The sequence below is a fragment of the Dasypus novemcinctus genome, chromosome 4, assembly GCF_030445035.2.
Source record: "Dasypus novemcinctus isolate mDasNov1 chromosome 4, mDasNov1.1.hap2, whole genome shotgun sequence".
Lineage (NCBI taxonomy): Eukaryota > Metazoa > Chordata > Mammalia > Cingulata > Dasypodidae > Dasypus > Dasypus novemcinctus.
In genome coordinates, this window is record NC_080676.1 from 7,022,699 (window position 1) to 7,037,259 (window position 14,561).

Sequence of the window (14,561 nt, forward strand, 5' to 3'; positions counted from 1 at the left end):
ATTAACTCCCCACTTCTTACCCCCACCCAGCCCCTGGTAATCTGTAGTTTCTAACTCTATGAATTTACATATTCCAATTACTTCCTATAATCCCACAACCTTTTTTAAGGCTGCAAATCACTTCATTGGGTGTTTGTCTAGCCAATCTCCTCATAATGAACATTTAGATTGTTTCTGATCTTTTGCTATTACAAATAATGCTACAACGAATAATCTTGTGCTAATGCTTCTACTTGTGAAGATATGTCTTTAGGACATGCTCCTAGAAGTGGTATTACAGGACCTATAGAGTCCTTTCTGTTTTGCCAAGATAAGCCCTTTGTGATGAGTTGAATGTACATTTTTTCATTTTGCCATTCATCTTTTGACTTTGTTTATGGTGTTTTCTTTGCCATGCAAAGGTTATCTATTTTTATACATAGTTAAAAGCATCACTCTTATTTTTGTCTGGATTTTAAGATGTATTTACAAAGGTTTTCCTCAGTTTCAGGCTACAAAGAAATTTACCGATTTTCATGTGGTATTTAAATGTTTTCATTCTTCACATTTAGATCTCTGATTTATTTGAAGTTTATTTTGGTATATAATGTTAAATATGAATCCAATTTTCTTTCCAAGTGGCTATCCACATGTCCAACCCTTCTTATTTAAAAGGTCCTCTTTCCCCTCTGTGATTTGAAATGTCATTTAAACCACAAACTAAATTGTTATATATGTTCGGACCTAGTTTTGGTCTTTCTATTCATTCTGTCCATGGTCTCTTCTCTCGTGCACCAATACTACGCTGTTTTCATTTAAAGTCCCATGCTTTTTGCAAGTCAAACATTGATGAAACTAAGCTGAACTATGCCCCAAATAAACACAGTACTAGTTACATTATAATTAAAGGTAAAGCTAAAATATATATTAATCTCAGAGACAAAAGGTAAGATTTTATGTCCATTAATCTTTAGTAATTATAATACTTTATTTCCTGCAATCTTATCAACCATCTTCAATTTCAATTTATAGATGGCAGATACTAAGAGTTAACCAGGAAAGATTTATCATAAAAGCATAGAAAACTGTATATTCAAACATGACAATTCTGTAAAACAAAATACACAGATACCATATTTTATACATTAAGATATTTACAGCGGTATTAATTCCTTGAACGCAAAAATACCCTTAACTCATCTTTGTATGCCCATCTTACAGAAGTGCCTGGCTGTTCAAAAAGTATCTGCTTAAATATCAAAGTGAATAATCCATGGCTTCAAAATAAGGTATTCAATCAGGAAAATATATGAAATTTTAATGTTTGCATATGAAACATACAAAGGCCTAAAGACAAAATCCATACTTCACTGAAATTTTCATATAGTAACTTCATTATTACAAAGTCTTCAGTCAAAAATCCAACTCTAAAAAATAGTCTCAAAAATTAAGTGTCTACATGTAATACTAAGGCCAGTAAACTGGCTTATGCTGCATCATCATCTTCGTCTACTGCAGCATAGATGGCTTGATTCCTCCTCTTAATTTTCTTTCTTTGTTCGGGTTCATGTTCATCACTCAGCCTCTTCAACGGCACCTCAGTTATGTCCTTCCCATTCTCCGGCTGCACAGCCTCACCAGGATTCCCCTCTCCACCGACTGGGGAACTCGGTGTATCGTCAGAAGATACAATCATGGAGCCTGGCAAGACCCTGACATCAGAAAAGCTTGCAGAAAAGTCAGAAGCTTGATCAGAAGAAGGTTCTAGAGATGGTGTATTCACATCACTACGCATGCTCACGATACTATCCTCCTCTTCCTCTTCTTCGTCTAACAGTATTTCATCTGGATTGATGGAGGACAGGGCAGACGTGTCTGTGCTATGTTCACTAGGGTCCTCCCCAGAGTCGTGACTCTCTGCAGCGTCCTGCTCCTCATACTCACCACACGAGTGCTGCTCTTCCTTGGCCTTCTGAAGCCTGACATTAATGTCTGTGATGCCAAGTTGGGCACAAAACTCAGTTGTCTGAGGATTGATCCTATGAACCAGCGGCATCTGGTTCTGTGGCTTGCTCGGGTCGTAACAAGCAGCTGTTACACTGAAGTTACATGGCACTTGGAGGTCCTGATTCAATTTTTCCAGTACTTCTTTCATCGCTTCTTCTGTTGCACTATAATCCCACCTAGAAGAGTCCAAACAATAGCTTTTTACACTTTACCAGCCTCAGGCAATAAATGAAATCTAGCAATGGGCTTCAGTGCAATGATAAAAAGAACAAACCCCATATCAAATTTTTAGTAAAACTACACTTAATTTAGCAAAGGACCATTTGAAATAAAAACAACTTAAAAAACAAACTCCTTAACTCACACCCCAAAACAAATATAAATTATTATTATTTTTTTAAAGATTTATTTATTTAATTCCCCCCCTCCCCCGGTTGTCTGTTCTCTGTGTCTATTTGCTGCATCTTGTTTCTTTGTCCGCTTCTGTTGTCGTCAGGGGTACGGGAAGTGCGGGCAGCGCCATTCCTGGGCAGGCTGCACTTTCTTTTGCGCTGGGCGGCTCTCCTTACGGGAGCACTCCTTGCGCGTGGGGCTCCCCTACGCCGGGGACACCCCTGTGTGGCAGGGCACTCCTTGCGCGCATCAGCACTGCACGTGGGCCAGCTCCACACGGGTCAAGGAGGCCCGGGGTTTGAACCGCGGACCTCCCATGTGGTAGACGGACGCCCTAACCACTGAGCCAAGTCTGTTTCCCCTAAATTATTTTAATGAATGGACCAAATTGCCACATTAATTATAGTTTTATACACACTTATATACTTATTTGGTTGGTACTCAACAGTCATTTTCCTTGCCTTCCTAAGATGGAAAACTTGTAATTTTCTAGAGAATACCAGTAAGTAAACTTAATTGTTCAAATACTCATTCAACAATAATTCCCTTGATTAAAAAAAGGGAAGAGTGGAAACTTCTCAGGGAAAACACCAAATGACAAATCATACTAAGGCTTTGGGAGGGTCCAGAGGCCCTGGGGGCTTGAAATTGGAGGCCACAGAGGCTTCCAGAGGCTTTGGCAGTGGCATCTGGGTCCAGGACAGCTGCCCGGGTTGGGGCCAGGACCAGAGCCAAGGTTGAGGAGCTCAGAGGCAAGACCAAACCTGGTCAAGGGTATGAAGATCAAGTCCCTGCAGGAGACCTATCTTATTCCTGCTTATCAGTCAGTCTTGAGATCACTGACTTTATCCTGGGGATGTCCCTCAAGAACAAGGTTTGGAAAATTACGCCTGTCCATAAAGCAGACCCATGCTGGCTGGTGGACATTCAAGGCATGTCACCACTGGGAACTAGAGTGGCCATTTGTGGGTCTGGGTGTTAAGTTCTCCAAGGAGGTAGCTACCATCATCCACAGGGTCATCATCCCGACAAGCTCTCCACTGTCGCTCTGCAGCAGGGCTACAGCAAGCCCCACACCGCAAATGACCGGACACTGTGGCTCTCTGCTGGGCACCTCATCCCTGCCCAGAGGCACTGCCACAGCCTCAGCCCCTGTAACCAAGAAGCTCCTGCTGCTTGCCAGTACTGATGACTGCTCTTCCTCAGCAAGGGGCTGCGCAGGCACTATGGACAACTCTGCCAGGTCACCTTTGATGCCATCTCCAACACTTATGGCGACCTCACCCCTGATCTCTGGAAAAAGACTGTATTCACCAAAACTCCCCTTCAGGAATTCACTGGCCATCCTGTAAAGCCCTTCACCAGAGTCTCTATGCAGGGGACCCAGGCTCCGGCTGTGATCATGTGGTTACCATGGGGTGCGTTTCCACAAGAAAAATAAAGTGAATGAATTAAGCCTGAAAAAAACAAAGGGGGTGGGGTGGGCAGATTGTACATGCAAGTTCTGAACAAGATTAGGCTTACCTTGTATGCAAGCCATTGTTTTCAGGCATATTCCACAGGCGCCCAGTTACATTAATAAGGTCATCAGTAGCCCTGAGAATGGAGAGCCACTCAATATCATACTCTAAGTGACCAGGAGCGCTGGGGTCATGTTCTATGTCTATCACCTACGGGAAGAAATGGGCAATTTTAAGAAATATCTATCATTTTTAATATCCTAAAATGTTACTATGTTACTATGTTACTATGACTTTAAAAAACCAAAAGCAATTTATTAGCCTAAACACAATATGTAACTTAAATAGCCCTAAAGAAAAATCAGAATACATAAGTAACAAAGGCCACATGTAAATTCTGGAAGGAAAATTAATTTTTTAAATCACTAGTAGAGTAAAAGTACACTGTAACGTCATTTCATTTTCTTTTTACCTGAAGAAAGTCTCTGTGTGGCAAGCATTTGTCCAAGGCTAAAAATCTAGTTGCTCTGGCTGGCTGTTCATTATCCTTGGCCTAGACAATACAAAACATGATTTAAGAGAGAATTAAAACATCATAGGAAACTCATACATTGAATAAACTGACTTAATCTTTTTGATACCACAAAATTGTATATCAAAAGAATAAAGATTACTTTCCAAAACAAGTCCCTTCTATACCCACTCGTACAACACAGGCAAGGTACTTACCCTTGCTAAGCATCAAGGTCTTTATAAAAACCAAAGCAAAATCTAATGATGATGATAAATGAAAGCAGATGGTACAAGGATTAAATAAGAACTAAGATAACAGAAGAGCTTGAAAGTAAATTGTGTAATTTAAGTATCTATTTAAAAAAATTAAAAAAAAAAAAAAGTAAATGGCAGAGCTAAAACTATATATCTTTTAGAAGAAACCAGGAAAAAATCTTCATAACCTTGGGTTAGGCAAAGATTTCTTAAATACTAAACCAAAAGTACAGTGTGCTATACTCATTGAAAGATATACTATTCAGCAATAAAAAGAAAAAATATTGATACATGATACAACATGAATGAACCTCAAAAACATGCAAATGGAAGAAGCCAGATGCAACAGACTATATATTTCATAATTCCTTTAATATGAAACATTCAGAAAGCAGGTTAGTTGATGCCCAGGGTGATGGTAGAAATGAGACTATACTGCAACAGGAACAAGGGATCTTTTGGGGGTGATGGAAATTTTCTAAAACCAGATTATGGTGCTGCTTGCACAACTCTGCGAATTTACTAAAGTCACCTAAAATGGGTGAATTTTACAGTATGTAGATTATACTCCAATAAAGCTATTTTTTTAAAAATTTTTCTCAGCAAGAAACAAAATAGGGGGAGATAACCAAAAAATGAGCTTACATTAGAAGCAGTAAAAATGAGTCACTGAAAACAGTGAGGCATGTGGAAGGGAAAAAACATCAAGTGCAGGCTACAGAAGTCCTCCTGAGGACCAAGCATCAATTCAATTCTGGCAAAGGACTGAAAAAGGTGGTAGGCACAGAGACTACAGGCAGTTGTGGCAGTGCAGCCTCTCTAGGAAAAGTGATCTTTGCTGTTGATGAAAGGGCTGAAAAGGAACACTGGCAGAGTAAGACAAGGTTGAGGAGCCAATAAAAAGGCACCAGACATAGCATTAATGCAGAGATATAAGTCTCTGAGGTTGATAACGGATGATCAAGTAGGGGAAAAAATAGCAAATCAGATGCTTCGATAAAAATTCAAGAGTTCCATGAGCCCTAAGAGACAGAAGAAGGTAAAACAGATGTGAGAAAGGTGACTGATATTTTAAAGAGGATAATCACTGGGTGGTGTGGCTAGAGGAAAATGAGAGTCGTAACCTCTCCTCCTTCTCCCTTTGAAACTGAGGAGTGAGAAGAATAAGCCCACAACAGAAAAGACCTATAGGAATATTTTCAGACAGAAACGTCCAAACTATGTTTGAGGAACATGGTTAAGGTAACTCATATGACAGAAAACTACGACACAAGATAGTCTACTCTTGGATAAAGGCAATGCTCATAAGTACATTAAAGGCGCTCAGAAATTCTGTAGACGTCTTCAAGAAGAAATCCTAACTTTACCCAGCACTTTTCAAACTTTTTCCATCATGGAATACTTTATGGGCAAGGCAGATTTCAGTCAGAATCATAGATGGAAAGAACCGCTTGTTCATAAAAGCCTAATTATAAGTATATATTCTTTAATTTCCACCAAGCACCATCAGCCACACAGCTAGTACCCAGGGAAAACACAAGGAAACATCCTAGACTCCCTTCTCCCGTCACCAAATCCTGATGATTCTGCTTCCCAAATCTCTCAAGAACCTGCTTTACTCTTTGTATTCCTTCTGTGCCTTAGGTTAAAACCTCATTTTGCTTAATAAATAGCCTCCCAATTGAGCCGTCTGCCTTCCATTTTACATCACCCCAATCCACACTGCACACTGCTGCCAAACTAATCTTTCTAAAACAAAAACCTGATTTCCTCACTCCCCAGCTTAAAGCCCCTCAATATTTTACCATCATCCTCTGGTTAAAACCCAAACCAGAAGGCAGAGTCCAGAAGGCAGACAGGAACTTGATGCAGTTCCATCTCTCCCTATGCCTCAGCCATGGGAACCAGCTGCAGTTGCTCAAATGCGCCATCCTGACCTCCAGCCTCTGCACGTGTTGGTCCCTCTACCAGGAACAACCTCATTACCCGCAGCCCCTTCCATGTCCCCAACATCTGCTCCCAGTGTCCCAGCCTTTCGCTATCACAGACTTGTTATGCTGTACGTGCTTTGTCTCTTCCCAGATGGAGTAGTGAGCTGCTCACAAGAGGAAAGTTGTCTTTTATTTCTTTCTCTAAATTTATGAGTGTGCCAACAGCGCCTAGTCCATAGATGTTCAATAAGTATTTGTTAAATAAATGAATAAGCATTTTGTTTCCTACCTGATGTTGCATCAAGGCTGCAAACTTCACATGAAGGTGAGCAGAAAACCAGTAAGTCGGTTTCAGGTGCTCTAAAAGTTCTGAGGCAGCAGGACTTCCTAACGTGTTATTTTCCACTTCTTGTCGGAAGAAAGACTTAGTCTTAAGAAGTTGCTTCTTATTTCCATAATGATATATACTTCTTGGCCAATCATGAGATAAGAATATATCAATAGGCTGCATCAACTTAAAGAAAAAAAAATTCAGATTGAAAAAACAAAATATCCCCCTTCTCTGCCATCACTCCATGACCTCCTATCTATCTACACAACTATTTACCCAATTACCTCTTTAGATTTCTGTGTAGTTCATTCTAAAGACACTTGATAACTGCCTAGACCAGTGTTGAGCATTTAGTGGATTCTCAGACAAAAACCTAGTTTCACCTACTCTACAATTAAGCCAGTGTTTTGATAACATCTCCAGGACTTTCTCATATCCTCTATCACATTTATTATATCTTTTTTATTTAATACTTTATTTATTTACTATTATTTAAAATATGTATTCTATAAATTACTTCACCTTATTTCAATATATATTCTCTAACCTTTTCCTAAGGAATAATATCTGAAATCATGGATTAAATGTTTTATTTTATTATAATGCACTAAATAAATTCATAACCATTAAAATATGGAACCTCCTAAAAGCATCCCAAGATCCAAATTTTAGAAATAGAGAATTAACTTCTTAGAAATAGCATACCAAAATGATCAAAATACATTTTGGTATAGAATTACTTTAAAATCTTTTCAAGTCTGCTATAATGTACTATAGACATACCTGCTTTAATTTAAAGACTTCAATATTTCTCACATGATATATACTCCTTATCGTAGCTGCATTGTAAGGAGGGCACTCAAAATGACCTGAAATTAAAGAAGAGAAATAAACTATATTCAATTCCCTTACTGCAAATACAAATTCATATACACATTTCTCCAAAATTGATGTTTGTCATCAATGCTTTTGGTTCTTAAAAATTGTATTAAAAACAATGCTCTTAACATGCTGGCATTTTCTACTAATAATCACAAACCATAAATTTAAATAATTGGGGGGCTTGTGCTTTTGAATATCGAATTATATTTAATTTTGAATGCATTATATATATTCAAGAGTTAAAAATAAAAGACACTATAAGAAAGGAATAGAGTAAAAAGTATCCCTTCTGTAGAGTAGACGGGTGATTGCCTAGGATTGGACTGGGGCCAGGGATAACTGCAGAGAGGCATAAGAAAACTTTTTGGGGTGATGGAAATGTTCCAAGTCTGGATGGTGGTGATGGTCACATAACTCTAAAAATGTCCTAAACTCACTGAATTGCATACTTAGGATGGTATATAAATTTTACCTCAAAAAGCTCCTCCTTCCTGTCCCCCAGCCATCAGTAACCCTACCTAGAGGCAACCTATGTTAATCAGGTTTTGTACTGTATTCCAGGGATCCCATCCGTGCATTTCTTTATCCTCCCTTTATTATACCAATGGTGCTATACTTTACACATGCCCTACCCCTTGTTTTCTCACTTAACTTATCCTGGAGCTCTTTCCACTTCAGTTACACATAAAGCTTCTTTGCTGTTTCTTTTTTTTTTATGGCTTCAAAGCATTATACTGTATACTATACCATGGTATATTTAGTTACTAATTTTTGCTATTACAATAATTAAATAAATTTGCATATATAATTTTGCAATTATGGACTATATCTACAGATAAATTCCTGGAATTATACCTCCTGGGTGAGGGTGCATTCATAATTTTTGCAGATATTACCAACTGTCCTTGAAAGAATGGCTCCAATGTGCACCCACCTCTGCCAGGTAATACACAACCTATTTTTGTAGGCCCACTCCTACCATTTAGAATCATAGGGAGCAGGGAGGCAGGAAACAGACTTGTTACTTAACCGTTACACTAAAGATGTAAGTTTTACCTGCCAATATATTTAATTCATAAAACTTGTGAAATGAATATGAATATAAGCTATTCCTTTAATTTTAAAATCAAGCCAATTCATTCAGATACAGTGGAATGAGTAAGTATACTGTGGTACACTTATACAATGGAATACTACTCCCCAATTAAAGTAAATGGATTAAAGTTACATGTATCAACATGGATTTCAAAAACAAAACCAAGAAGCAGGTTGCAGAAAGATATGTGTAAGATGATACATTTATATGAAGTTTGAAAACATGCCATATAATACATTGTTTCAAGCTCTTACATACATGGTAAAGATATAAAAATAATCAAGGAAATGATAAACACCAAATTCAGAATAGCAGCTGCCTGCTATCTTGCAGGGAGACAGAGGGTGAAAGGAGAAGAATGGGATTAAGGACAGATAATGAGCTTCAATTTTATCTGTACTGTTATATTTCTTAAAAATCACAATTAAATATGATACGGTGCCTGATAAAACTAGATGCTGTACACACAAAATCTTACAGTTTTCTATATTTTTATATGTACAAAATAATTTAGAATAAAAAAGCTAACAACAGTTCAAAGAAGAACTCAATGAAAATAAAGTCAACCCATATATTATGCTTAAGTTACTCTGCGGCATGCAAGTTCTAAAGTTGGAAAACATTACCTTTTCGATAGTCGTGAGATTTAAAGATACCAGAAATCCCACCAATCCTTAAACCTCGGTACTTTACCACACCGGCCAAACCTGAAAAATGACACAATAAAAATTGCTATAAGCAAAAGAGAGCTCTTTACTAAACGAATGATCCATTTAGAAGCTTGAACTTCATGCAGTCTTAAAATTATTTGAAAATTACATGTCATGATGAGGTTATGATTTTATATAGTGATATGCCAACTATTCATGAGGTAAACTAGGGAGGGAGAGGGGGAGGCCTGGAAGTAGATCAGCCAAAAGAACAAACAGAAAGAAAGGGTCAAAGGAGAGAGGACGTTAAGAAGGAAACAGACACAATTTGGTACCTAGGTGAAAATGTGAGTGCAGTGGAGAGAAAAGGGGAAAAAGTCCTGTGATGGATTTAGATGATATAGATCTAAAAGTCAACAGGCACAAGATATAAAGAATCTGAAGTACCTATATTTCTTTTCAGAGTTATCAGCTTTAGACAAATTCACCTCTTGACAATACTGCAATTGTCAAAAGACGATCAATCCGTAAGAAGAGAAACTGAATTTTGAAGTTATGATTCATCACTGAAAAGTGTAGCTATTCTAGGGGGAAAAGCACATTTAAATAAAGAGAAGGACTGTATAGTTCTAGAGGACTAAAATTGAAACTAAATCTAATCCGTCCTCTAAATCTAAACGCTAGTTTACAGGAAATGCAGAGAATAAAGAACATTTTAAAAACACAAGGAATCTGACCAGCTAAATCCAGAAAACAAGAAATTCTACAAGACAAATTTCTTATGTTCTTCAACAAATAAACATCATGGGAAAAAAAGGGGGCAGGGAGCAACCAAATATGTGTGGGCTTTATTTGGATCCTATTTAAACAAATCAATTTAAAAACAGACATCTTTTGAGATAATCAGGGAAATATGAATATGAACTAGGCAACAGATAAAAAGGAGTTGCTGTTAGTTTAGTTGGGTACAATAATGGCACTGTAGTTGTGGTATTTTTAAAAGCCTTTTCACTTAGAAATATGGATTGGCATATATAAATAATATGATCAAATGATATGGTGAAATAATATAAATAATATAAGCTGGGATTTGCTTTAAAATATTCCAGTCAACTCTCCCCGCTCAGTACCACACAAAAAAAGCACAGGAGTGGGGTGAGTGGAACCCTGAAACAAGAATGGCAGAATGATAATGTTAATAGTAACTGAAACTGGGCAATGGGTACAGAGAGTCATTACACTAATCTCTACTTTTGTGTATGTTTAACAATTTCCATGATAAAAAGGTTTATTTCTTTAATTTAATAAAAAGAGTAAGAAAGAACAAAGGGACTTCAAATAGTGTTTAAGGTCTTTGAAGTTACATTAACTATTTCTAAAACAAAAAAATCACTAGGCAAAGCATGGATATATTTTCATGATTAACTATTTAGATTACTTTAATTAAATCTTCCCGATTATTTAATTAAGTAACATTCTCCAAAACACCACATATCTCAAGATGCTACCCAACTGATACACAAATCCTAACAGGCTTTTCTAGCCCATCAAACCAAAAACATTCCCAAGAACACATACCTAAGTAATAAATGTTTGGTGCCACCCAGCCACCATAGGGTAGCTCTTGCAAATGATTTGAGGCTTCATGGTTTCCCCCAATAAAGATCGTGAGAACTGGGGCCTTTTTCTCTCCAGAATAATATCTGTAACATAAGGGTAAAGTTGTCAGTTCCCTCAATTAGGCGTAGAAGACAAGCAAAAGGAGGTCAAAACGAAAAGCCTGAGTTTGTTAAAACGAATTGCACAGTATCCCATTCTTGTCCTTCAGAAGGAAGAGCTGCCACTTGAGTTTCAATGAGGTCAAGAATTTTGTCGCGTCCACGGCTTCTAGAACGGGGATTACCACATAGCTGTCGGTCAATAAAAAAACTCCTGAATTACTAAATAAACTAGTGCCTGAGTCCTCTCAACCTGTCAGCTTCTTCTTCCAGGTGCTTATTCACCTCAGTGTGCGATCCCTTTAGAACCAGAAAAAGCAGGTAAATGGAAAAAAGGAAAGCGTTTACTGAGTCCCAGACTCTGGAGCGAGCGTGAACAAAGACAGCAACTCAGGGGAGGCGGCTAACGGGTGGCAGGAGGGCATTCGACCCGACCTCCGCTCCCGCGCCTCCGCGGGCTGAAGCCTCCGGGCGCGCCGCTCACCTGTAGAAGGTCTGCATGTGGCGGTACTTGGGCGGCACGGCCATGCAGCGCAGGTCGGCCTCGTTGCGCACCGCCTGGAAGTCGCCGCAGCACAGCAGCAGCTCCACCGGGCCCGGGCCGCGCCGCTCCGCCAGCGCCAGCGTCTCGTAGATCTTGTCCAGCTCGCCGTGGCAGCAGCCGGCCACAGCCACCCGCATCCTGCCGGCCCGACACCGGGGCACTGCCCGCAACCCGCTAGACCACGGCCGTCCCCGGCGGGACAGCGAGGAGGCTTACACCGCGACCCCGACTCCCGCCAACATCAACAGCGCCAACACTCCGTGCCGACGCCGAAGAGATAACGCACTTCCGGTTCAAAATCTCGCGAGAAAGGAATTGGGCGGGGCTTGGTTCCCCCCACAAGCCCTGGGAACCTTCGAATTATCCGGCTTTGCGGGTTGCCGCGGATCCTCGAGTCCCAAGAGTGTGACGGATGGTGAAACTGAAGATCAGAACGGTATAAATAAGACCCGCAGAAATTTGATAAGATTAAAACAAAAAAAAAGCATGTTTTTAAAAAAAACTTAAAAACTCCAAGAGGATTTTAAAACCACGCTCCACCCTTACCCCCGGCCACCAAGAGTTTTTAAAAAGAATCCCTTATTTTATAAACGGGGCCAGATATTCTCCGTCTTTCTACGAACTGGTTGTTTGCCCAACTAGACTGTAAGCATAGCGAAAGCAGATGAATCCTGAAAACTTCCAGTTTCAATGACCAGACTGATCACTGAAGAATAAGTAGCCGAGACAAAAAAAAAAGGAAACACCCACACCTCTAGCAAATTTAATCAGGAAAAGATAATCAGGAATGACAAAGTCAATCTCCAAATATACTTTTTTAAATAGATGAAATAAATAATTTTTTTAAAACCCCAGAATTGATTCAAAGCAAAGTGGGGCAGGTAAACAGACCAATGGCAATTGATGACCCTGGAAAAGTCAAAGACGTGAATCTTTTGGAAGACCTCGTACCCAGTGATTTATGGGAAATTTCATTCAAATCTGCAAGGAGGACATCATTTCTATGATGTTTCATTTGAGAGAGAAGTAGAAAAAGATGGAATCTAATATTCCCAATTAATTTTTATTATTTTATTTTCCTTCCATCTTGAATTTTTAAAAATTTTAAGAATAACAGATGCTTATTACAACATTGCTCAATATAACTTTTTCCATTTCACTTTTAATTTATTGGAATTGTTTTCTTCTGTATCCTTTTGTTCCTCCATGTAAAAAATAATTTCAATTGAGGTAATGTCCTTGAAGTAACATGAACAAATCAAATCTTAAGTGATCCATTTGATGAATTTCATGTGTATGTAGTGAACCATAGCTCTATCATCCATAGTAAGGTATAAAATATTTCCATCATTCCAAAGGCTCCTCCCAAACTCCTTTCCCCCAAAAGAAAATTCTATCTGATCTCTATCGCCATATATCAACTTTGCCTGTTTCTAAACTCATGTAAATGTCAGCATCTACTACACACTCTTGTGTCTGGCTTCTATCATTCAACTTAATGTCTGTGAAATTCACCCACGTGTTCCAAGTAGTCTTAGTATGTTGTATTTATTGTGTGAAGTATTCCCCTGCATGGATATACTGCCACTTATTTATCTATTTTCCTGTTGAAGGACATTTAGATTGATTCTTATGTGGGGATATTATGAATAAAGAGGCCATGCACATTCTTTTTTTTGCATATTCTTATAAACTATTTTGGTGGGCATAAACAATTATTTCCCTTGGATTATGCATAGAAATGGAATATCTGGGTTTGGAGAAGTTTAGCTTTAAAAGATATTGTCAGTTTCCAAAGTAGTTGTGCCAATGTACACTTTATTGAGAAATACAGGTAATAGTGAATTGTTCCATATCCTCATCAGCACTTGGTATTGTCTATTAAATTTTAGCCATTTTAAAACATCATTCTCGATAATGAAAGATTAAAGGCTTTCCCTCTAAGATTGGGAACAACACAAAGATGTCTGCTTTCGCCATTGCTATTCAGTATTGTACTAAATGTTCTAGCCAGAGCAAGTAGGCAAGAAAAAGTTATAAAAGGCATACAGATTGGAAAGGAAGTAAAACTATCTCTGTGCAGATGAAGGGATCTTATATATAGAAAACCCAAAGGAATTCACAAGAAAATTACTAGAGTTAATAAATGAATTCAGCAATGTGGCAGGGTACAAGATTAATATGCAAAAATCAGTTGTGTTTCTATAAACTAGCAATAAACTATTCAAAGAGGAAATTAAGAAAACAATTCCACTTACAATAGCATTCAAAGGAATAAAATATCTAGGAATAAATTTAACCAAGGATTTGAAAATGCATGGAAAACTGCAAAATGCTGCTGAAAGGAATTAAAGATCTAAATAAATTGCAAGACATCCTGTGTTCATGGATTACAAGAATCAATATTAAGATGTCAATATTACATAAAGTCATCTGTACGGTATTTCAACACAAATTCAGCATAATCCCTATCAAAATTTTAGAAGCCCTTTTTGCAGAAGTAGAATAGCTGATCCTCAAATTCATGTTTGCAAGGGGCCTCAATAACCAAAACAATCTTGAAAATGATGAACAAAGTTGGAGGACTCACACTTCCTAATTTCAAAATTCACCACAAAGCAGTATAATCAAAATAGTGTGATACTGACATCAGGATAGACAAATAGGTGAATGAAAAAATGGAAGTCAAAAAAGAGACCCATATTATCCATGGCCAATTGATCTTTTAAAAATTTTATTGGGGTATATCATTCATATGTGAACATATATAGACAATAAATATATAGGAAAAGTTACAAACTT

General features: G+C 38.2%; 1 protein-coding gene across 1 annotated transcript; it reads right to left on the minus strand.

Moving 5' to 3' along the window:
• Positions 1–946: 946 nt before the first annotated feature.
• Positions 947–12,049, minus strand: DBR1 (debranching RNA lariats 1). Its single transcript, XM_004453768.4, has 8 exons — positions 11,700–12,049; positions 11,076–11,200; positions 9,474–9,554; positions 7,653–7,738; positions 6,828–7,052; positions 4,312–4,392; positions 3,904–4,049; positions 947–2,162 (listed from the first exon to the last, which is right to left on the minus strand). Exons 1-8 carry the CDS (start codon positions 11,894–11,896, stop codon positions 1,466–1,468), a joined length of 1,638 nt encoding a protein of 545 aa, XP_004453825.2. The 5' UTR covers positions 11,897–12,049; the 3' UTR covers positions 947–1,465.
• Between the last annotated feature and the right edge of the window lie 2,512 nt (positions 12,050–14,561).

Excerpts from the sequence above, each read along its gene's own strand:
- DBR1 (XM_004453768.4), bottom strand. The coding sequence starts at position 11,896 with ATGCGGGTGGCTGTGGCCGGCTGCTGCCACGGCGAGCTGGACAAGATC. Across the intron at positions 9,555-11,075 it reads ACCAAACATTTATTACTTAG|GTTTGGCCGGTGTGGTAAAG; the intron begins GTATGTGTTCTT and ends GTCATTTTTCAG. Across the intron at positions 7,053-7,652 it reads AAGTCTTTAAATTAAAGCAG|TTGATGCAGCCTATTGATAT; the intron begins GTATGTCTATAG and ends TTTTTCTTTAAG.